The sequence below is a fragment of the Danio rerio genome, chromosome 4 (assembly GCF_052040795.2).
Source record: "Danio rerio strain M-AB ecotype USA chromosome 4, GRCz13ab, whole genome shotgun sequence".
In the NCBI taxonomy this organism is placed as follows: Eukaryota; Metazoa; Chordata; class Actinopteri; order Cypriniformes; family Danionidae; genus Danio; species Danio rerio.
In genome coordinates this window covers 24,113,421-24,138,872 of record NC_141024.2, presented here as the reverse complement: position 1 = coordinate 24,138,872, position 25,452 = coordinate 24,113,421, and the positions used below count along the sequence as shown (strand labels likewise).

The window sequence follows — 25,452 nt, the reverse complement described above, 5'->3', positions numbered from 1 at the left end:
AAAGAAATTGAGTGCATGTATGAATGTGAGAGTGCATGTGTCTTTCCCAGTATTTGGTTGTGGCTAGAAGTGCATCCGCTGTGTAAAATGTGCTGAACTATTTGGAGGTTCATTCTGCTATGGCGACCACTGATGAACAAGGGTCTAAGCTGAAGAAAAATAAATGAAAGAAAAAATTAATGCTCTTATTTAATAATTTAAAAAATTATATGTTTTAGCTGTTTTTTATTATAAAAAGTAATGTTTGTTTGTTTTTCTTGCATTGGTTTTAGAATTAATTTATGTCCATAATCTGATCCATGTCAGCAATGTTTTGTAGTCCATAGCAGATCCGCTGTTAGATTGAATGGATACATACATACAAAAACAATGTGCATCATATTGCACAGTTGTAGCCGATACACATCCCAAGTAAACAATGATAGTATTTAGAGACTAGTCCATCACAACACTGGTTATTTATAAGTCTTAAAGGTTAAGTTCCTAGAGTCAGACACATAAGCATAAAATTGCAACATAAATTCAAATTAAAACAATATATGGTTTTATGCAAAGCAAAGTTTTATGTGATTTTAAGTTCTGTATATTGGATTGTTGATATACAAGCAACATCTTTATCCTACAATTTATATATTCATTGATTTATATATTTAAGATATTGTTCAGTCTCTGGAAATGCAGACACTTTAATGTCTATAATTCAGCTCCCTGGTGAAGTGTTCATCTGTATTGAAGTGCTGTGGGTTTGAGAGTCTCTATAATGATGGATCTGATCTCAGACCTGCTCTTGAGCGAAGAAGCACCAGCACACATTAGACTTAATAGCAGTTGACACACTCACTCTGTGTAGGTTACATGGCCAACGTCTCACTTGACTTTCAGCTGGATGCAGTGTGAAGTTGAATCAGCATTATCTCCCAGAAACAAGTCTGACCTGGTTTCTCCTGAATAAATAAGCTGTATGATATGCGAGTGTAGCTGCTGATTCCTCTAATATCAACACTGACATTTAGCCAAAGGTCAATGGAGAGGTTAGCATGGAAACTGTAGAGATTCGTTAGTTACCCACCGAGTGCTAATGAGGTGTTAGTTTTGGCAGAGTGACAAATAATTTAAGCTGTTGAAATCCCTGAAAACATCCACTCACCTTCAAAAAAAAATGTTAAAATGCTGTTTACCAAGTTATTAGCAATATGCTACTTTGTTAACAAACAGATAGCACAATTCTAGCATGTCAGCAAGTGGTTAGATCACCTAGCGAGTTTTAAGGCTGAATTATGCCTTGCACATATCCATTTTTGTTGCTCTGACAATACCACTACGAATGCAAAATAAGAGTTAGAAACTCTGTGTTAAGTTTCTTCACAAGTGTTTTGTTTACACCAGAAATACCTGTAGTGCTAACTTACTTTAGAAGTAGCTCAAACTTGCTCATTCAGAGTCATGAAATGGTGGACGGTCAACATCTTTTAACATAAAGTAAAAACAAAGCAGAGGTATCCATCTGGGGCTCCTCCACCAGACTTGACACTTGTTAAACACTCGCACCACTAGGCTAGCTCCTCTCCTAAGGCACTTAGCTCCACCCATACTCATCACTGATATCAAGCCCACCAATCACAGCTCTTGTGCTATGTGTCGGCATGACATTTTTTGAGAGGTGCACATCAGTCACAGTAACGGGTATGCTACATTTTAAAGACCTGACCATTCTCATGCAATCAATGCAGAAGTGTACAGTAAAGCAGGCTTTAGATAAACTCACTCTTTATCAGAGGTCACTACAGCAGAATGAACTGCAGAGGGGCTGTTCACATATCACATCTAAATCTGTGAAAAGTACCACTTTTTTCATCAATTTCTGAATGTGCATGTCCGTGCCATCGGTCATTGCTAAGCAATCATCAGCCGCGCTCTCACTGTTACAGAACTGTTACAGACAAAGCATTGCTGCAGCTCTGATACAAGTTTTATTTTTAGAGAAAATTAAAAAGTGCCTCAGTAATTGGGTGACATGCATATATCTGTGGTAATTAGTCTACCATTATTACTGAAATGTGTACAATCCAGGGCTTCTCAAAGTCCAGAATACAGTCCGGATCCTGGCATCGAGCGTATTCAATCAGGACCCGACTCGATGTTGTATGGCAAAATCATAAGTAAAGGATTCAAATTGCAGATTTCCTTCATTGATAAATGCATAAACCTTGTAAATCAACTGTTCAGTTGTCTGTATTTTTGTATTGAGTATGCGCCTGCTTTAACACACCACAGCAAAACAATCATTTGAAAGGATGAAGATGTTGGTCTCAAAACAAAACTTGATGAATAGAATAGACAGTTCAAAGTTCAATAGACAGATAACTCGTGAACAGCTCCTTACACCGGATTTACCTTGTGTGTGGCACTTTATGGCTTCAAAAAAGTTGTGTTCCATCTTGTGTACAGTGCCAAACCTCACGAGTGGCATTTTAGAAGCAAACTGACCCTTCGCAGCAGTTTATTGACAGTGGCAATCGTCAGTTGGCAATTAACATGACAAAATGGTAAAGCTGTGCTCATTTTGGACTTACAACAGACAGCAAGTAGCCAGAAAAGCTGGGCAATATACAGTTTCATGCTTATATATATATATATATATATATATATATATATATATATATATATATATATATATATATATATATATATATATATATATATATATATATATATATATATATGACCTATCCCTTGCTTAATCAGGGGTCATAACAGTGGAGTGAACCACCAATTAGTCTGGCAATTGTTTGACACAGCAGAGAGAGTACAACCCTAGAGCAGTGAGTTAAACAGATACCTCTTTGTGGATGGCCTCAACATTGACTGTGAAGAAAAGGGTCAATCAACAGGGGTTGCAAAACTATGTGATTGTTCAAACCTTATTTGCTTGTTCATTTGCCAAATTTTTTTGAGGATCTACCACAGAAAAATTGGCTAAATGTTAACTGGTTTGTGCAAACTAATTTTGTTTCTTGCTACGTCCTACTCTGATTTCTTGTAGCCTACACAGCTAATAAGTTTTAATACAATTTTCCATTTATGAATAAAATGATAAAATATTTGCTGTGTTTTATTAATTTAAAATACATCCTTGACTTATAATATATTGAATATTATCAAACTATATGGCATCCTATGTTTCATTTGGTTTTACCCTTTAACTATACCCCACCAAGAAAAAAAATGTTTGGATTGCATTTCTAAACCCCTAATGTCGCTAGTTAACACACTTCAATGCATTTTTATTTTCAACACCTCCCATAATTTATAAAATAGTAGCCTCTACCAAATGGTTATGTCGGTTTATGGTAAAAGTACCGGAATTAATGCATATACAGTACTATGAAAAATAAAAACTAAATATGAAGTGTAAGAATAGTTTATTTAAATAATATATTTAAAATAAAACATTATTGACCACCAAGTCATCTTTATTTTTTTTGAGGTATGCCATAAAATATTTCAGATTCTCATTTAACATGTTTTCTTGTTTTTTTCTTCTTTTTACAATAAAAATAAAATCAAGTGTAGTAATGCAACAGGATTATTGATTTGATTTTTTTGGAAATCAACAATGTTGTGTGTGTAAACCATTATTTAAAACAGTCACTCTTTAAATGACTTTAACAGTCATTATTTAAAACAGTCTAAACATGGTCAACCATTTGGCAGAGCGGGCAGTCAAAAGAGTTAGATTTGTATTTTTATTATACCTGTAAAGCTAGGATGTAACATCTTTCACACACACACAAATTGCTTCCTTAGGTATAGTAGAAAGAGTAGCTTCTGACACAAGCAGGGCTTGACATTAACTTTTTTGATCACCAGCCACAGTGGCTAGTAGTTTTCCAACGTTACTAGCCACTCTGCATTTTTTCACTAGCCACAATTTTGTTGTTGGGAAAATATTTTTATATGCATAAACATGACTTTGACATGCTAAAATTACTTGATTTAGATTTTGTGTTTTGTCCATATGCCTTAACATTCATTTCATGTTTTGTGTGTCAAGTATGAGTAAATGGGTCATGGTTTCATAGTGTTGTACTGCAAACAGTTTTTATTTCACATGACTTTTTCAAAGCCACCCCAAACAATAATTATTTATTAGCCACAAATTTTAAATGTGTCAAAACAAGCTATATATAGCTGTATACTATACTTTTTATTTAACAAAACATTACTTTAAAAAAAAACAAAGAAAAACAATTGACTTTTAAAAATAATTATTGTCATGTATCAAAAATATGCACAGTAATCTGTCCTCGCTAAAGGTCTCTCAGATCACCAGTTAATTACACATAAAGGAGAGCTAATCTCATATTAAAGCAATGTTGTTGTAAAAAAAAAGATAATTAAACCATTTAAACAAAACTATCCATAGGCAAAAGAAAGCAGGTGAAAAACATACTGTCTGATAATGGAAGGATGATCACACGGTTAAGGCCAATTTATAATCTGTTCAAACCGAAAGCAACTGGTGCTGCTTACAAAAAGACATATTTGGAGCTCTTGAAAACAGCAAGACTGTGGGTGCAACAGAATAACTTTATGTCTGATTTACATGAAAGAAAATCGAACACAGTTGCATTCCAGGCAAGGTTGCTTCAATCAAGGAAACAGGAGCGCGCACGCGCTTTAACCAGTCGCGCGCATCACATTAGCGTGAGTGATCATCCTCTCATTCTGTGTTCATCTGTTCGGGCGAACGTAATTTTTTTGTTAGTCGTGCTGTTTCTCGATTCTAAGATCACATTTGCACGCATAGTGGGTCATTCTTATAGTCAAACCCTGCTCTTAAGAAAACTACAATTTAAAATTTATTTTCAACCAGCCAAAGTGGCTAGTGGGAGTGACTGTCTAACCTGCCAAAGCTGAAATCTACCCGCATTTGGCAGGTGTTAATGTTAAGCCCTGGACACATGTAAACACAAACAATGACTAGAGTGGTCATGATCAGTTTTGGTGGTCGTGTCAGAGCTGCAGACATTTCTATCTTAAATCCAAGATTAGAAAACAGATTGCAACTTTTACCAATTCCTAACACTGTACACAATACACATTACCTTCATAGTAGCTAATTAGACAAACATCACTCATTTTTCTTGACTTAAAATCTAGCTGTCTTTTCTCTCATTGGTGCAATTATTTGGCTCCGTTTTGAGATTTTAAATGAATTTTCCAAATAACGCAGACACTCCCTGGGTTCCTCTACTCATTTCATTTAGGGAATGTGTTGAGTTTATGAATGTTTTGGGCTCAATTAGGCTCGAGCCCAAGCTTGGCAGGAATTAAAGAAGAAAGGAACACTCTGCCATGAGGAAGAGAAAAATGAAGCAGCCAAACGAACAATGATGTTGCTTCAACTTGCATTTTTAAACTAACATGGTTTCCATCCTATTATCAGGTTTGAAAAAAAGGCACATTGTTTTCTTGGACATCTGCAGGAAGTTCCAAAAGAAAAGCAACCATTTATTATGGCTACAATAGATTTCCTGTGTCATTTAGAGTGTTTTCGACTAAACACGTCACTGAAGAAGCACCTGACGATGCAGTTTAATAGTTTACTCCAGGAAGACACTGAACTCTTTTTTTTTTCATGTCCCTGGGTGCTTTGGTAAATATACTGTGTCTTCCCAGTAGTCACTGCTGATAATTTCACAGTCACACATATTAAAGTGCAAGTTCATGGCTTTGAATATTTTTCTCTTTCTGCCGTTCACATTCCATCCCGGCGTCAGCGTAGCTCCCAGTGTCAGCAGAGAGACAAAAAGTCGAATAACAAGCAGCTTCGCCTTTCCTCCTCTTCCAATTACTGTTAAAGATGAATAGCAAATGGAGAGCAGAAAACTGCTGGAGTGTTTCAGGACAGTGTCTGAGGCTCACTGATCTGTGTCCTAATAATTCCACCCGGCCGTTGCTCGGGTCCAGAAACGCTCACAGGATAAAGAATAAAAAAATGTTTGTGTCCCTTCGTTCTGCTCGGGCGGCGCTCTGATTTGTAGTGAGCACCTGAATTTGACCACTTCTCACTGTTATTGCCTCTCGCCTCTAAAGACTTCTCTCCATTTCAGCAGCGGTGATTTGTGGAAGAGCAGAACGGGCCGCAGATATCATTAGAGAGAGCTGATACTAGCGGGACGCTCCAGCTGGAGCCGTAATAGCGCTTATAGTGGCTCACACTGGCTGAAATTGCGATTGATTGTGTTAGCAGGATGAGCTCGGGAATTTGATGGGAGCTGAGCGCAGAGAGACCGGGAATGTGTCAATGTGAGGAATGCTCACAGGTGCTGAGTCTGGAAATGATGTGGCCGCTAAATAATAAAAAAAAATAAATTATGAAGTGCACAACATATTACTTTAGATGAGTAACACACACCTGTTACTGTGAGAAGACAAATCCTTATAGAAAACTAAAAGCCAAAATGAAAAGATTTCAGACTCTAAAAATGGCTGTGGGAAAATTTCATGCAGAACTCAATGACATAAAATCATCGAAACCATTTAAAAAAAGCTTCCAATGCGATTCCAAAAAATCCCATAAAGCATTTGAATGTTTCTAAAAGTTTCTTAAATGTTTCTATTCAAGAAACAGCAAACAAGACCCCTTTAATTTCATGATTTTATATAACTTTTGTCTGAGCAATGATTGAGTGTAAAGGGAAAAATTAATTAAATTACAAGCACTACTTAAAGTGTTAGTTATATTAAAGTTATGTTATTGATTACGCATGTTGTTCCAAACCCTCGAGATGAACTGAAGAGATTTCCCAAATCCTCCAAAACAGTGATGATCTGAGCAATTTAAATTGGAAATATTCCACAAAACACAGATTTTCATAGTAGTCGTGTCACAGATGTTTTCAACAGCATGACTATATGGGCTAGTGTTTCGTTGCTGCTTTGTTTACAGTGCAAGATAGATCAGCAACAGGAGTTTCACACTTTATAGGTGATAATGGTTTATTATTTCCATAATAAAAATATATTTGTAGAGTAACCCATGTTCTGTTGTCAGTAATATTTTAATCATCTTTAATAGGTAGAACTGTCCGGGATATGAACAAAGGCAAGTGATGCGTCAAAGTTTGAATAAAAAAATTATTTAATGGGTATAAAATATCTTTAAATCATTAAAGTAATTTATAAAAAAAATTTGTTAAAAAATCTTGACTGATATTATTGATATGAAACGTCCTACTTCTCGGTTTATCCATCTGATTTTACAGTGGGTTTCTTTTAACCGCCCCCTGTCATCGCGTCAAGTATAAAAGCCTCGTTTTGTGAGGTGCTCGTGCAGTCAGTAGAGATGCGCGATCCAGCATCACGCGAAAGTATGAATTAGACTTAAAGAGTGTCAGAGAGCTCTCAGATTTCATCCAAAACATCTTAATTTGTGTTCCCAAGATGAATGAATGTCTCACTGGTTTGGAACGACATGAGGGTGAGCAGTTAATAAAATAATTTTCATTGTTGGGTGAACTAATCCGTTCCTGCTTCTCATATAAGTCTCTTATAGTAAATCCCCAGAAATCAAATCTCTACTCAAGTTTCAGATTTGAACTTTTTCTTCTGTTATCAGACTTTGCTTGGATTTGACCATAAATAGTACCAAGAATTGTCATCAAACAGGACCAAATGATCAGAGCTTCCTATGACATTTTATAGCTCGTTGTGTTTTATTTTTAGTCTCCAAATTCCAAAGACTAGCATAATTGCAACAGCTACAGTACAGTATGTGCTCTATTAAGACTCCAGAGCAATGAGAGAGCAAGTCTGAAGTCTGAATTCGCCAGTTCTACTGCTAATGATTGGAAACAAAGCCTTTTAGAAACGTAACCTTCACTATTAAAGTTGTCAATTGCTTATAAACATCATTATCAATAATATTACAGTAACAGTTGTTTTGACGAGAGGAGCAAATGCAGAAATGCAGAAAGTTTGAAATAATGCAGGGAAAAAGCGCTGTGTGAGAGCGTCATGGAGAGGTGGAGTGAAGTGTGTGATAATGAGAGGAGCTGAGAGCATCTGTTTGACCCTCTCTGGAGGCTTTTCTCCTCAGGCTCCACTGCGGCTTCATGAAGGACCGCTCTCTTCTGCCCCGCTGCCTGTGTTAAGAGCTCAGATGTGAGAGTCGACCGCAGGGCGTAAGGGGTGCTGTGGACCGAGAACGAGTCTCTCCACTTTACCGTGAACACACACACATAGACACACACACACATACAAACCCAAATACAGCCTCTCGCCTCATATTCAGCCCCATACTCTCCTGAGGTTTTAATGAGGTCAGTGTTAAATAAGGGTTCATATTCTGCTGTTCATTATCTCAGGACATTTCACAAGATGATTTTGTTGGTAGATTTAGTGTGTTTTTTAAGACTAAATAACTGCAAAACAGAAGTCGTGACCTTGTATTGACTTCTCTATGCTGCATTGGGAGTTAAATACAGTGCTGTCTGAACCCAGTGCAGCAAGAAGTAAAGAAAAGTGATATTGCAAGAGTTTTAAAAGTCAAGAGTATGTGAGTAATATGAGGTCCAGGTGGACGCATGCAGCACAAACTGAAATCCACACAACAAACCCAGCTACAGCTAATCACCATTTCTACTCACAGCATGTCATTAATGCAAGACAACGTCTCAAGAGCACATATTTCGTTTGTTTCAAATAAAAATGTTAATTTGAGGTGTTTTGCAATTCATTCCAACAGTGTGATTCAGATTTCATGCTGAAGTGAAATTTGTAGCCCAATTATCCAACAAAACTGCATCAATTAGGACAAACTGCAAACTGAGTCTCCACATGAAGAAATGTCTATTAAAAGAATAATACAGAAAGCAAAGTGGGTAGATAAATCTGATTAATAATCTCCAGGGGAGAGACTTTAAAGTCTGGAAATATTTCATCATTCTTCATGATTTACCTCAGCAGAAACCGCTAGAAACAAAAAAAAAAATCCACATGAAAAAAGCAGATGAAACTCTCTAAACCTGCTATAAACTCAGACAAGATCAAATGATCAAAATCCAACATCAAATTTTGTCTTAACAAGGTGTGGTAGCAATTTAGAGCATATGTTCATGAATCAGTGACATCATAGACAAATAGGAGCATGTAGCCACATAGCCACAGCCACAGCCACATAGCCACAGCCATGTCACCCTGCAGCCCAAGACCGGTTACTCACTGAAGCTAAGCAGGGGTGAGCCTGGTCAGTACCTGGATGGGAGACCACTAGGGAACACTAGGTTGCTGTTGGAAGTGGTGTTAGTGAGGCCAGCAGGGGGCACTCAACCTGTGGTCTGTGTGAGTCCTAATGCCCCAGTAAAAGTGAAGGGGACACTATACTGTCACTGGGCGCCGTCTTTCGGATGAGACGTTAAACCGAGGTCCTGACTCTCTGTGGTCATTAAAAATCCCATGGCACTTCTCGTGAAAGAGCAGGGGTGTAACCCCGGTGTCCTGGCCAAAGTCCCTCTATCGGCCCTTAAGATCATGGCTTCCCAATCATCCCCTTCCACCGAATTGGCTCTAACACTGTCTCTCCACTCCACCAATAGCTGGTGTGTGGTGAGCGCACTGGCGCCGTTGTCCTGTGGCTGCCGTCGCATCATCCAAGTAGATGCTACACACTGGTGGTGGTGTGGAGAGACCCCCCCTCATGATTGTGAAGCGCTTTGGGTGTATGGCCATACACAATAAATGCGCTATATAAATACACATTACATTACATTTTACATTACATGTAAACTTGCCTCTTAAAAATAATCATTCAGTGGAAAACTACTCTAAATAGGCACTTTTTGTGAGATTACAGAGAAACCACTTTCAATGTAATGCCTGAATTAGAAATGAATTAACAGTTTATTAAAAGTTTAAGTTAAAACAAATAACATTACAAGTTTAACATTATCAGTCCATAGTTGTTTTGTTCTCAGAAGTTCAATCTTGAAATTGGCACACCTTGTGAGTTGTTGATGTTCTGCTAGTGAGCACATACTATTGGAATTGACACGCGGATGACTGAACTGCTCATTGATTCCAGAAAAGAGAAGAGACTGACCTGCATTGTTCACACAAGCTATGTTTCCATCCAACAATGTGAATTAAGTTTATGCGCAAAAGTGGAATATCGTGTAAATAAAGCAGCGTTTACATTCAGTGAGTTAACAAAATCATCACTACCTGATTAACTAGCACCAAATATCAACAATAAAAACAGAATTTGCTTAGGTAGGAGAATTTGCAAGTATCTTTTACTTATTAAATAAATAATTTGCACCACAGGAGACAATGATGACATGCATTGAATGTGTGGTGGCGTTTGAAGACGTGAGACACGGAGCACAGACGCTCTTGACAGTTCTGGAGGTAATTAATAATATAACAACACTAATACTGAAAAGTTTAAGGAGTTTTAGAATCACCAAAACATAATTTCAGATGTTTTACAATGTGCTCAGCCTGCTGGTTTGTCTATTCACACACATTTTGACCATCACATGATCTCTTATAACAAAATCACATGACTTTTTTTTTAATGCGCATACTGGGATTTTTTTCGGTAAAAGTGTTTCCATTGTAGTTTATGCTCATTTTTTCTTATCATATATAAAATGTATCCTACTCACTTATGCGCATCCATTTTTTTATGTGCATTTTCAAAATTTATGTGCATCTTGGTGTTTCCATCAACTGATTTTTTATGCACATCTCCAAAATGAACATACAAATAGGTGGAAGGAAACAGAGCTAATGACTGCAACAAATCACCAGCAGTTACAACAGTGGTGACCAGGGCAAAGTGTCACACAGTTCATCACAGACTTCAGAGTAAAAGCCTCTGCAACTGTTGGCTCAAGCTTGAAGTAGCTATCATCACCAACAATAACTAGAAACGACCTAACATCAAGACTGGTCTGTGGATGACTAGAAGTGGCCTGTTATCATAAATCAAGATGGATGTTGTATCTCATCAGTGATCACTTGTGGATATGTTGATAGATGCTATGGCAACTGATGTACTATTGGGGGGACATAACCAGTGGTGGTGGTGTTATGCTGTAGGCAGTGCTTTCTTGGGACAATTTGGAGCCCATTTTCCCAACAGTTATTAGATCAGAACATCATTGCTGCTTGTTTATAGCTACTGTGTTCCATTGATAGCCATGCCAGACAGCCAGAATCACAATGGGTGGTTCAAGGAACTTGTGAATTTTGCCTAATTCCTTGACCTCCAAATTCACTTGTCATAAACTCAGTTGAATATTTGTGGTTTGACTGGGAAAAGTGATTTCACAGTGAATCACCACAAATGTATTTCAGAAAACTCATTTGAACTGGCAGCTTTTCCCATTTTGACACTGAACCCTTTACTGGCCAAAGCCAGACCTTAAGAATTGTATGTTCTCCTATGTAAGCTGCACTTGTGGCACCATTTTTGTTAGTCATTTTCACTGCTTTTATAATTAATCACACTTTTCAGACACACAATCAAATACAAGTGTAGGCCAAATATACTTTCTGTATCATGTACACTACCTGAAAAAAGTCTAGTCACCAATCCACCAACAACAAATAATAACTTGACTTTTAGTTGATCATTTGCTATCAGAAGTGGTTTATATGAAAGACAACGGCCTCTAGATTACGCTTATTTTATCAAAATAAAATATGATCATGCCTTGATTTTTAATTATTTAATTAGGACAGTAAGGTCTGACTTTGCTAAGACCAAAATCTTGTCCCTTAACAGAAATAATGTACAATATAGAATATAAAGTCAGGCTCTCATAAGCTTGGCCAACTGCATCCATACATCTCTGCAATGACTCAAATAACTTCTTAATAAAGTCATCTGGAATGGCAAAGAAAGCGTTCTTGCAGGAATCCCAAAATTCATCTTACCTTCATCCTACCCCTGACAAGCTTAATAATGTTCATGTCTGGTAACTGGGCTAGTCAATCCTGGAGCACCTTGACCTTCTTTGCTATCAGGAACTTTGATATGGGGGCTGAAGTATGAGGAGGAGCGCTATCCTGCTGAAGAATTTGCCCTCTCCTGTGGTTTGTAATGTAATGGGCAGCACAAATGTCTTGATACCTCAGGCTGTTGAAGTTGCCATCCACTCTGCAGATCTCTTGCATGCCCCTTATACTAAATGTAACCCCAAACCATGATTTTTCCTTCACCAAACTTGACTGATTTCTTTCAGAATCTTGGGTTTATGTGGGTTCCAATAGGTCTTCTGCAGAATTTGTGATGATTGGGATGCAGTTCAACAAATTATTTATCTGAAAAATCGACATTCTGCCACTTTCCAAATGATCAACTAAAAGTTATTTTTTGTTGCCCTTACAACTGGGATGACTAAACTTTTGTCAGGTAGTGTGTATATGCTAATAAGCCAAGTATGTATATATTTGAACTAAATGTTTTTTAAATGATGCAAATAATCAAAAAACAATCATTCCAATAAGAGAAATGTAACCAAAATAGTTTCTGATTAAGCACAGACTTAAAAACAACAACTAAAGCAGGCTAGAACACTCTGGAATATCAAAAGAAAGATTATTGGGAATTGCACTACAAGAAAGGATTGAAACATCTAAATGTCAAGTAGGAAGAGAAGCACACTTCACACACTCAGATACTCTGTTGAGTGTACTTTCATGTATTTCTTATTGTGTTTAATCCATTGATAAATGTTCTGTCAATACTGTAATCCTGTAGAGCTGTTAAAGGTGAAACAGCACGTATATGAGGGTAGAGTTTGTGAAAGTGAACAGCTGCTCTGACAGTCGTCCCTACAGACCTTTATCACGTCACATCACTTCAACAGACTCATGCTAAAAGAGCCCAGCACTGCATTCAGGCCAGTTTAACTCTTATCTGAGCTATAAAACAGAGATAGAAGATGGAGCTTATAGCATTAACAGCTAAAGTGTTTAAAGCCTGAAGTTCTGACCTTGCTAATGTTTGACTGCAAGTGTATTGTTGCTTTATCTGTGCTAGTGGGAACTATTTAGCTTCTTTGAGAGAAGACTATTTCTATCGACTATTTCTGTTTCCGTAAGCTATACTATTACATTATTAGTATTATATTGCTCTAAAATAGTCAGATGTTGAATCTAGATTCATGAATGTTTCTAACGATGCAGATTTTGTAAAGATACTATGATTATATAGAGAACTTTAAATGCTGGTATAAAGTTAACTGACATCATATGCAATGGTATGTACAGTAATGATTCGTGTCTTTGTACAGCAATAGCTCTTTCAGATAAAGAAATTTAGGGTAAATAGTGTAAGTTCATGTGTCGTTTCATTCCTCACTGCATATTTTCAGTGTACTAAGGGTGAATAAGCAGGTTGCTAATGAACAGGGTTTACACACAGAGCATCAAAAGAACTAGGGCTGCTCATATTCATGGACAACTACTTCAAACGCAGACTCCTTGATGGTCATTAAGAGTAGTAATTCAATGAGGAAACTTCATTAAGTCTTTCCAGTGGTTTGAGGTTTAGCGTTGGTTCCTCTCAGAGCGCTGGTTCCTCTGAGACCAATACAGTGTAATTGTGGAGTTATTAATAGGCTGATAGTAATGTGTGTCCAGTAACTACAGTATATTATAAATGGGAATGTCTATGCCAGTGGGGAGGAACATGCTCTAGTTTCAAGGTGATATTTGCTAACAACGTGTTGTGCTAACAGAGATTAAGCCAAATATGTTCATACAGTATGTTCTGCACTTAAGCAAACAACAGCCTCACAGTTATTGATCTGAACAAACTCTTAAGTAATAAATCAAATCGTGTACATATATTTGCACATATAAGATGGCTTAAATTAGGCCTTTGTAAGAAGACATGTGTGATTACTTTCAAAGCTATCTCACTATTTGTACTTGGTGAAAAGAAAACACGGACCTACAGTACACCAAATAAAGGAGAAAACAGCCATACAGACTTTAGAGTATATACAGACTTGAATGGTCTGACCAGTGTTGCCAGATATAGCAGATGTTTTCTAGTCCAAAAGCTGTCAAAAATGCACAAAAAAGCCGCAAATATTGTTTTAACATTTTTGCTTAATTAAAATTATTTAAATTGAAATTAACCTGGTAACTTTAACTGTCATAATTTTTAACCATACAGCAACCAACAGAACCACGGCATAACCGGATCACATCTATAACACTGCCCCCTCTCACCCACACACTGTACAAATTGTTGTGTTGCTTACACTACCTATTAGAGTGTGTTTTACTTTCGAAATGGGGTAAGAATTCAGCACATTTGGCATTTAAATTATTTTGAACATATTTAGGTGCTGCTTGTCAATCAGACAACGCTTTTATATTTGTTCTTGCTGTTAATTGCGGGAAAAATTGATAATAGTGTCATGATAAACTGCTGTGAGTTTGACTGCAGTGATGCGTGTGCACACGAAGGGGAGTCAGATTTGTCCAGAGTCAGATTTTAATACAACTTTCCCTCACCTCCTCTTGCAGGTGGGGCCACGTAGTTTACGATATGCACTGGTCACTACTATCTAAATGGAGTAGGAGCACAGTTTTGTTTTGTTAACTAATTTGCACAAAACATTTACTTTTCAAAACTGCCCAAATTTTGTCAACCTGCCTATGCCATTTCTTACCCGCACAATCAAATTTAAAACAGCCCAATCTGGCACCACTGGGTCTAATAAATAGATACACTATTGGGCATCAGCCTTTACATGCACATTAGTTTTTAAGGCATTCCATTCTTAATCCATAAGGTTTAAAATAGAGTTGGTTAACCTTTTGCATCTAGAACAGCTTCATCTCCTCTGAGAAAGTTTTCCACAAGGTTTATAAGTGTGTTTTTGGGAACTTTTGACCATTCTTCTAGAAGAGCATTTGTAAGATCACCTACTGATGTTGTTTGAAAAGCCCTGGCTCACAGTCTCTGCTCTAATTCCTCCCAAAGGTGTTTTTTGAGATTAAGGTCAGGACTTTGTACAGGCCAGTCAAGTTCATCCACACCAAACTCATTCATCCACGTCTTTATGGACCTTTTGATACTGGTGAACATGTCATGCAGAGATGGCAAAAGTACACAAATCCTTTACTCAAGTAGAAGTACAGATACTCATGTTTGTGTTTATATATGTATTTGAAAGCACCCTGCATGTCCAGCTGTTTGATATTTCCCAAAATAATGCTAATATAGTTTAGACGAATATGCATATTTATAACTGAACATCGTTCTTGTTGTTTAACGGCTTTGATGATGATGATGATGATGATGATAATAATAATAATAATAATAAATTAACTAAAAGCAGTAGGAAAGTAAACTATGAAGAAGTTTTCCTTTTTTTTATTCTTCCTATCTTTATACAAACATTGTCTAGCTAAACCTTTTAAAGTAAAAATGTGTCTGTGTTGAATGGGAGCAGGTGTGTTCTGACAGACGGAGCCCTGCTGTGAGCAAAACCTCATGTTCACTTCTTCCTGCCTCCCTCTGTCTCACTTCCTGTCTTACCTAAGATGACTCGTCCTAAAACAGCCTCAAAGAGCGGCTCAGGTATTAATACAGACCCTCAGATACACCTGAATGTTCGGAACTAAACCTCAGGCTGTGTGTGTGTGAAACAGACGGAGGTGTGAGAAACGTGATGAATAATTGCTTTAGTAAAGCTAGTGGAGGTTCTGCTCCCCGGAAAAACAAGCTGTTTGTTTATTTTGATCTCACTGTTTTCCAGACACTCATATTTCTGTGTCTCCCACCGTTTACTGTGTCCCGGTCTGCACTCCCCCTCTGTTTGGTCCCTTTATCTTCCTTTCAGCATCTTTTAATAGCAGACACATGGCAGTGAATGACAGGAAGGATTGAATTAATCTAACTTTGCATCATCATAAAGATTTCTGCAATGTTGCATCTCAGTTCAAGATACCAAGAACCTGATCAGTTCAAGATAGTGGAGCTTTTATACAGTATATCAACTACAGGTCACCTATCAAGGTATAATGACTTACATGAACAGCACAAAAAGATTATCTCAATTTTGCAGAAAAATCAGGTCTGTGAGAATATCAGTTTAAAATTACCGCAACCATTATAAAAGAGGTACTTAAAACAGCTGATTTTTTCCACAAAAATGCAACCATGAGACTCCTGCAGGTTACATTATTAACCCTGTAGGGTAATATGTTTTTAAGAGTGATCCATTAGCCCCTTTTACATAATAAGGGTAAATTGCTATAAAATTACTGTAACGGCATTACTGGTAAATTTCTATTCACAAAGGCAACAACATTACATAATTCTCCCATAAAAGCATCATTCACATATCCATTCCAAGAGTAATTTGAGCATATATGACCTCTAAAAGACTGCTCTTATATTTGTGAAAAGAAGAAGGTTGATGGTTGGTTGGTCACACAGCAGAATGCAGTGCTTGCAGTTAAACTCACAGTGGTTTATCTAAGTATTTTATCAATGTTTCCACAGATGGCACTAAGAAACAACATAACAGTGCTTAGCATATATACGTTCACCCCTCACAAATCTCTCTTTTAAATTCATATTATTAATAGGAAGCTATACAATATTATATTTGTGCATATGCATTGGATTAGTCAGTACTGAAGCCAAATCGGGAGCTAATCTAACAAAATATCTTACATAACGGTCCAAAAACTAGTAAACTCAAATTTTATGTTACAGAAATAATATTAATTACACATTTTAAAAAGAGGAAAACATTTAGAGGAAATTTTTTTGTTTGTAATTTGTTTTGCCATATTTTGCTTGAATTTAATTGCATTTTCTTTCATTTTCTAAATATGTTTGGTGACTAAAATGCAATTTAAATAAATATATCTGTTTAGGAAATCTGTTTTGTTTAAATGCACCAAAATACATTGCCTACATTCACTGAGAAATGGATAAAAATATTCAATTTCAAAATGGGGTGTACTCAGTTGGGGTGTAAACTAAAAAACAGATTTAAAGGCTTTTATTTTCATAAACAGGACAGAGCGAATGCATCATCAGCATCAGAGTGTTCTATTTGGCCCACATGTCTGTATATTCTGAACGTATACATCTTCATACCACTAATTTTCCTTTTGCAATCCAGCACAGCAGAGTTCCGTCAATAGGCTGGTAATGTAACTTGTCTTTCTGGAAAATTGCAGGAACAAGCTGCAAGTTCACACGTGATCTCTTTACAGCTATTTGCAGCGATTTACACAAAGTCATTGGGCCCTATCATACACCCGTCGCAATGTGGCGCAAGGCACGACGCAATTATTGTTTGCTGGTTTCAGATGGACGCAAGAATCATTTTGAGGTTTTGCAGCAAGCTGTTTGAATAGCAAATGCATTTGTGCTCATAATTGCGCCCATAGGCATTCTGCTCTAAAAAAGGAGGTGTGTTAAGGTGCATTGCTGGTGCGTTGCTATTTTGAAGAACAAAAACAGACTGCACAAAAGCCCAGCTCAGAGCAAGTTTAAAGTCTAGTGCAGAGCACGTTAGTTGTGCGCATCACTTACACATTGCTTAATACACACAGGATGTAAAGCAATATGCAAATATCTTTACAAATGAAAAAGAATTAAAGAATTACAATAATACAAAAATTATTATTTTCTACATAAATATAAAAACCCCTGCTTTCATGCCTTCTTCATCTCATGGGGCTTTTTCAGTTTATTCATGACAATTTGCTTTTTTTATAATGTTATTATTATTACCAGTATTATTTATTATATGTATATTTATATTTTATTAGTTTTATTGAAAACAAACTAAGATTTGTCCACTTGTCAGGTTTTAGACCATAGGGGCTTTGCATATGTGTTTGGATATAACTTGACCACACTTCGTTATTACTGTTCATTTATTCGTTTGCTGGAAATTAGAACAGAATTTAGAAATAGTTTTGAAACAAATCTTTGCGCTTAACAAACCAATTTAATTATCTAGGCTACTGGATGTCTGTGCGTACAACACATTTCCTTATCCACGAAAGAGTGAAACTGAAAGTAAAGAATAAGGAGGCACATTCTCTCATTCTCGCGCTGCAGATGGTCTGTTTAACTGTTTTCCCACTAGTAAAGCGTTCCGTTTTTCTACTTACAAAGTCCGCCATGTAAATAGCACATGTGCCATGGCACAACACAACTGACACTTAAAGGGATTGGAAGATGAGACTCTGATTGGTTTTATTCGCAAAACACACCTATAATTTACTGAGAGAATAAGCTCAACCCTGCTAGACCATGCGCTGTGGCGCAAAGTATATTTTTCTGTCCTTAATATCCTTAATATAATAGCAAAAGAGGATTCTGACACATCCTTAATGCTTTTGCGCCCTGAGCTTTGGACTTTGCACCTAGATCGTCAAAATAGAGCCCTTTATTTCTATTGAATGATTTACTTGATTGTTAAACAAACTGATCCATGTTCTTTAGTTCAACTTGTCTGGTGGAGAATTTTGGAAACAGTTGACGTATGGATGTGGAATACTAGTACATCACACCACTTTGTTATTCTTGGAGATACATGAGTGGTACCCTATATAGCCGAAATTACTAGGGTACACTTACATGGACACTTTTTGTTTCTGTAAGAATTAAATCAAACAAAGTGTTCACATAAAAGCCAAAAAAGTGACCTGAGCAAATTGCGCGATACAGAGTTGCACACTCTTTCAAACATATGCATACTATCTAGTGCTCTTGCTTTGTTTTAAATAGCAGACTTATGGCAATACCAAAATATTGTGGATGTCAATGGGATTCAAGAACTTTTATACATCTTTTGTATATCCGGTGCTACAAAACAAGGCAGCTCATTATGTGTATTAGACATTTTGCCAGTTCTACTTAATTGCACATGTACTCAACTTTATAGTTTCAGTTCTCAACTTTTTTCAAATGCCATAAGCACACCACGTCGCATGACAAGAATCAACCAATCAGCTTCATACGTTAAATCGATCATACACAATTTAGTAATAATTATGAGTAAGTCATTGAATTATTTAATCAACCAATTCATTTAAAACAACTGTGTGTGTTACTCTGCTATGGCTTTTTCTGTTGTTTATTTATTTACTTTATTTTAATTTTTTTAGTTAAGCAATCACATGCCATTAAGTACTTTATACACAAATCCTGCGATATTTCGGTAATATTTGTTAAATATCATCTTAATGACTGTAGGTAACTCATTTGTTCAGACTTTCTGTTTTACTCACCCAAAATTTTACATTATTTACTAATAGATAATCATATTAACTTACCCATACAACTGGATGTGGCCAATGAGGTGTCAAGATCCTTTGGTTCATGCTTGGTAAACATCTCAATCCATGGTACTGTACTTCTGTCTTTCTCTAATAGCAGCAAGAGTCTGTATAAAAGCCCAATTAAAAGAGCATCAAGTTTCTCATCCATAAAGCGCATTAAAAATGGCCAATTAAACCTGCACTGGCTGATTCTGATTTACTCGCTAAAGTAATTTATTAGAGCAGCTCTTTCAGTCTCTCACCTTTGCGTTGCTTTTTTCATTGTTCTTTGTCTCTTGAATGAGCTCGTCACTCCATCTTCATCTCTGTAAAGGTAAAACATTAATCGTGTGTGAATGTACAATCCTAATGGGGATTTCTCATTATCAGTGAAGCGTCTGACTTTCTGTTCATCATTAAAGCATATTCTTCCACCACGTCCCTGCAGATGTAATATTAGTGGCCACAAAGATCGCAGCTTCCCTCTTAAACTCTAAGACTGCTTTCAGACACATTCACCAAACATGCAAATAAGACACACAGCAGCCCGCCGGATAATCATGTTACAGCTTTCAACAGTTCCTCTTCCTCCGACTGAGTATAAGATGTGGATTTAACAGCGCCAGAGGTTGAGCTGCTTCTGTTCTCATTGGCATATGAAAGCTTTCAGAGTCGAACTGTTGGAGGAGGAGGCGTTTAAACAGCTGATCTGCGTCTGCTGTGTCACTGATACACTGACTTCAAGAAAACAGACATTTGGGGGGAAATATGATTAACAAGTGTCTTGTGTCTTGCTGTTCTGCTATATCTGATTTTGGCTCAAAATGCAATCAATGCATTTTAGATACAGTAAGGACAACTCTACATCATGTGATATCTAGGATTTGATTGAGCTCCCATTAATAATGGATTAACATTAAAACAATTTGTCTATTTCAAATAAAAACTAATTATGAATGAGCAAGGTATGAGATTAAGTGTCATATTACTATTGGTTGCAAATTAAATGTTCAGTTCCTTTCATTTAGAAGTTTTTCATCAGGAGATACATGTAGAGGGGGTATTTGGGATTTAATACACTATCACTCTGTTCACTCCCTTCACCTAAATATATTATGATATTTATTATACATGAAAAAACATTAGATTTTTAATCCTATTTAATTTTCTGATTGTGCTGGTTGAACTTGTTAGGTTCTCCCGTGGTGTAAGGTGTGTGACGAGTGATCAAATCTGCTCAGTAGAATATCAGAGGCCCTTCAATCGTGAATAGCAAATAATCAACATGTTGATCTTAATCTTCCTCCATGGTCATCCTAAGGTCTAGTTGAAAATCTGATAGTGTGTGTGATCTAGTGTGTGCTGTGTTATCTCTGTCACATTGTGGAACACAACACACTATAGGAGTAAAACTGTGATATCTTGTATTATATTATTATTATTATTTTATTAATATTATTTAGTATTATTTACATTATTTTTTTGTCCTCATGCTTGTGGTTATAATATTTATATAAGCTTTAAAGATTTCACATGGTTAATCAGCTATAGATCACATATGACTGTGGCTGAAAGTTAGTGAGAATTATTTATATTATTTACTAAATTTCCTATTAATTGTGTTAAATTAACATCTACCCCAACTCCAAACCCTAAACCCAACCGTCACAGTAATGTAAAACAGATCTGGATCTGAAGTCTTCTCTATTAGTATAGCTGATTGACCATGTGGATAGCTGATAAAAGCTGGCCTATATCTATCAGTTGATAACCACTTATAACGCCCATTCAATCGAGTGATAACATCCAAAGCGGATGACTCAGCTTGAACTAAATGACTAATTAATTTAAGGTGTATGTTGCCATCTAATGGTTAAAAAAAATGTAACATCAACCACCAATCACACTTTTATATCAAATGTCATTATTGAGCAATTATATTTAACAAACAACAATATAAAGATGCAAAGTAGTAAAAGTTTTCTTCCAGCATTATTTATACAAACCTAAAGTTAACATTGCAGTCAAATTTATTTGCTCTTAACAGATGACTGCGACCAAATATTTCTTTTCAGTATAGCCTGAACAAATTACATTTCACAATAGACTACTCTAAAGGCATGCATCAGTGTCCTAAATAAGTGTCTGCCAATTCCAATGGTATATGGATGCAGCCTTTATGATGCAAGCTGAGATTGCCTCTCTCAGTGATTCAATGTCAGACACAATGCACTCAATGGAGCTAGTAACGTCACGGTGAGGGGTAGGGTTGGGGTTAGGTGAGCCCATTAAATAGCATTGCAGATCTGCATCCAGACCCCTCTCGTCAATACAGCTATAAGCCAATCAGTTTGTAGAATTAGAAAAAACTGTTTTATAAATAGCTATATTTAGAAATATAATACTATATCCGGTCATGAAAAAAAAGAGTATTAAATATAATAATGTTGAAAAATGGATAAGTTGGCGGTTCATTCCGCTTTGGAGACCCCTGATTAATAAAAGGACTAAGCCAAAAAGAAAATGAATGAATGATGTTTTGTCAGTACTTTTTATAATATTAAGAGAATGTTCAAGAATTTTCAAAAAAAAAGATGTGAATGCAAACTTAAAGCGGAGTAACTGCTACCTGCATTACTAAGCCATCCATTTAAACGAGAGTAAACGATAACAGTGTGCAAAAACTGCTGTCATTATTTACACTTTTGTAAAATGACCAGCTGCTGTTTGCGAAATATTTTTCCAAATGCTTACTTGCTGTTTACTTTGTTTCCCAATTGTGGTTCCCCATCATTGATCTTGGCTTTTGGTCTCTGTGTGTGCGTGTAGATCTGCTGGCAGTGCCAAAACATCCGTATGCAGCCATGGAGAACTGGGGCCTCAGTGTGTTTGTGGAGCAGAAGATCTTACTGGATCCTGACGTCTCCTCCTTCTCCTATCAGATGGAGCTCACCATGGTTGTAGTGCACGAGATCTGCCATCAGGTAAAACACAGTTACTTTTGGAACACAGCTGCTGTGTGGTCATCAATTTATCTTGCTGGTTTGAAGAGGTTAAAGACTTTGATAATAATATCAGGTGTGTTAATAATAAATCATAATGCTTTCATTTAGTCCAATTATTTCAGTGGACCAGCCAAGGTCACTCTCTTGGCATCTTGTGTTGTTTATTTCATGGCCACTGAAGTGTTGCATATTAATTTGAGATAAGCAACTCAAATCGGTCCAGTTATTTTTGTGTGGTATTTCAATTGTTTCATGGCATTAAAATAAAAAAATTTAAGTTATATTTAACAGCTTCAACCGCTTAAAAATTAAACTTTAAAGAAATGTAAATTACTTGCGATAAATATTTGATTATCCCCTTATCTATCCATCTATCTATCTATCTATCTATCTATCTATCTATCTATCTATCTATCTATATCTATCTATCTATCTATCTATCTATCTATCTATCTATCTTTACACAGGAAAATGATAACTGAAACAGTAATCAAAACTGAAACATTCTGACTGACAAGTTTGGGTGTAGCCTACAGTAACTAAAATGGGTCTTATGTTTATACTTTTAGAACTGTTCATTTTGTATGGACTTCATTATTCGAGGCACTTTTGCAAATATAATAGTGCAGCTTCACTCATTTAACTGATTATATGTTTATATTGGTGTACTTAAATCCACACATGATAGGATGTTTGTTTGGAATTGCGTTATGACTTATGACAACATTGACAATTACGGGCAAAGCAATCACACGTGCTGTTTAGACGTGTTATAAAAGTACACACGGACAGTATTAATTAGATTTAAAGTGAATAGGCAGCATGTTACAACCTTGAAGATGTCTGTTTTGATAGCGTTCACGTTCAGGTTCAGTCCTTCACGGAAAAATATAAACGCGTGACCAGGTAATCAGTGTATCAATCAGCCCCCTCTATTGGCGAAAATGATTACACCATACCTTTGGCTTTTGAGGTTTCAAACGTGCTATAACTCTTAATAGTCTATAACTATAACACAGGGACAGGACAGGACAGAAAAAAAAAAACTGGAACTATCCGTGAAAAATGTTGACATAATGATTATTAACTAATTGCAAACATTTATAATAATTGATTTTAAAAGCAACAGGAAAATAATAAACATTTATTTATAAAAAACTTTGTTACAACTTGAGTGTTTATGTCTATTTTGAAAATAGTTTCAAACAAATCAATAGCAGTTTGTTTTGTGTTTATGGCAGACTTAGTGATTTGGGGGCCCTAAGCAATTCCAAGTATGGGGCCCTAGCATTGACACTCAAATTGTTCTCTTTTGTATGTATGTATATATATATATATATATATATATATATATATATATATATATATATATATATATATATATATATATGTTTTTTTCTTTTTTTTCTGTAGATTAGTTTTATTTTAATTTTTCTTTAAATAAAATGCATGTTAAAAAGCATTTAAATGAATAAATATAAAAAAGTATATATAATATTTAAAGTATATTAAATATTTTAATATTTAGAAGTTATATGCAATAAAAAAATCACAAATAAAAAACAGTTTCACAAACTATGTATGGTTAATTGGCCATTTTTGTGATTAGATTTTAATATAAATAATCAAAAAATGTAAACAAATTTAATTTACAATCAATCAAACTTGTCACCATTTTTCATATGAATTGAATAATTGCTGTTTGTAAATTGGCCATCGTTATTTTTCAATAGGATATTTTATATTATTTGATCGATTTTTGATCACTTTACAAACACACAGCGGTCATCATCTGACAGGTGTTTCAGCCAGAGAGCAGAATCGCGGTGTCACAGTGCTCAGCATAACCGAGTGATCCCAATTTTGAAAATAAATGTTTTTATCCATTTCTCAGTGACTTTAGGCAATGTATTTTGATACATTGCAATGAAACAAATATATTAAACATATATATTTATTAAAATAATATTTAGTCACTAAACACATTTAGAAATTAAAAAGAATATAATCAAATTTAATAAAAAAAACTTAAACCTAAACATTTTCAATTAAATATTTAAAAAAAAATAGCTTCTCTTAATTTTCAAATGTGTATTTAATATTTTTCTATAACATATATTTGGGTGTACTAGTTTTTGGACCGTTATCATAAGTTATTTTCTTAGATAAGCTCCAGATTTGGCTTCAGTACTGACTAATCTAATGTACGATATATAATATTGTATATGCACAAATATAATATTGTATAGCTTCCCATTAAAAATATGAATTTAAAAGAGAGAATTGTGAGGGGTGTACCTATTCTTACTCTTTTTATTTCTACTTTTTTCCCAAAATGTTCTTAAAATTCTCACTCCTGCACACTCTACCTACCTCTACCTCTGCTCTACTCTGATTACTGGCAACAGACTGGCACTGGTAGCATCTTAGAAGCGCTCACACCTCACGCATGTCCAGTATGGGAGGAATTTTCCATTATTCATGGCCCCCTGGTTTTGAAAAGAATTAATAAAGTTAAAATCTGAACAGTTAAAGACACATTTTACAACATATTATAAGTTTAATATAAGCTTCATGGCATTGGTCGGGGCCCCCTTATTCCCCGGGACCCTACACAACAAAATCCTGAGTAAAATTTACTCAGTTCACAGAGTATTTGGTCCCTCTTTAAATAAGGGCAAACAGGCTAGTAACAAGTAAATCTGCTGTTTGTGGAGTTGCTTATTGATCGACTTGATCCTCTGCTGAGATTTTGAGAGATTCAAAGTAAAATATTTCAGCTGATTTCATCTAAGTCTGTGACTGAGGTTATATGTAGTTTTGTGTTTCTCTTCTGTGTTTCTACTTAACAACAGCAGGTGTTCATCATAAAGCAGCGGTCACACTGGACTTTTCTCCCCATAGACTTCCATTCATACGCACGTGAATGCGTAAGATAGGAAATGCAAGCTTGTGCGATAAGTTTCACAGTTCGCTATTTTGCAAAAAAAAAAAAAAAAATGCATCACTTGACTGCGTGAGACCAATCGAGGATTAAAATATGACCTCTTTGGACAGAAACTTAAAATATGGACCAATCGCTTGCTTTTTTAATGTATAACTATCGTTTAATCCCGCC

The 25,452-nt window shown here is 35.9% G+C and overlaps 2 protein-coding genes across 10 annotated transcripts in view; one reads left to right on the top strand and one right to left on the bottom strand.

The window, feature by feature from the left end:
- The window catches only part of LOC147844726 (uncharacterized), a 200,097-nt gene that overhangs the window by 58,387 nt on the left and 116,258 nt on the right, over window positions 1-25,452 (bottom strand). For 4 of the 9 annotated variants that reach the window (XR_015483162.1, XR_015483161.1, XM_087248277.1 and 1 more), the window contains exons 7-10: window positions 24,708-24,823; window positions 22,084-22,303; window positions 19,593-19,655; window positions 19,345-19,454 (exon numbers count right to left, since the gene is read on the bottom strand). Coding sequence is in view for 7 of the 9 variants with exons in the window: in XM_087248277.1 (XP_087104403.1) it covers window positions 19,345-19,454; window positions 19,593-19,655; window positions 22,084-22,181 (271 nt within the window). In the remaining 2 variants the exon portion in view is untranslated. Of the gene's footprint in view, window positions 1-10,604; window positions 15,882-19,344; window positions 19,455-19,592; window positions 19,656-22,083; window positions 22,304-24,707; window positions 24,824-25,452 lie in introns of those variants that run through there. The other 5 variants (XM_087248279.1, XM_087248275.1, XM_087248273.1 and 2 more) reach the window with 4 other exon arrangements.
- The window catches only part of trhde.2 (thyrotropin releasing hormone degrading enzyme, tandem duplicate 2), a 210,967-nt gene that overhangs the window by 75,622 nt on the left and 109,893 nt on the right, over window positions 1-25,452 (top strand). Inside the window, exon 4 of the mRNA XM_087248249.1 lies at window positions 22,159-22,313. Within this exon, the coding sequence (XP_087104375.1) occupies window positions 22,159-22,313 (155 nt within the window). The remainder of the gene's footprint in view (window positions 1-22,158; window positions 22,314-25,452) is intronic.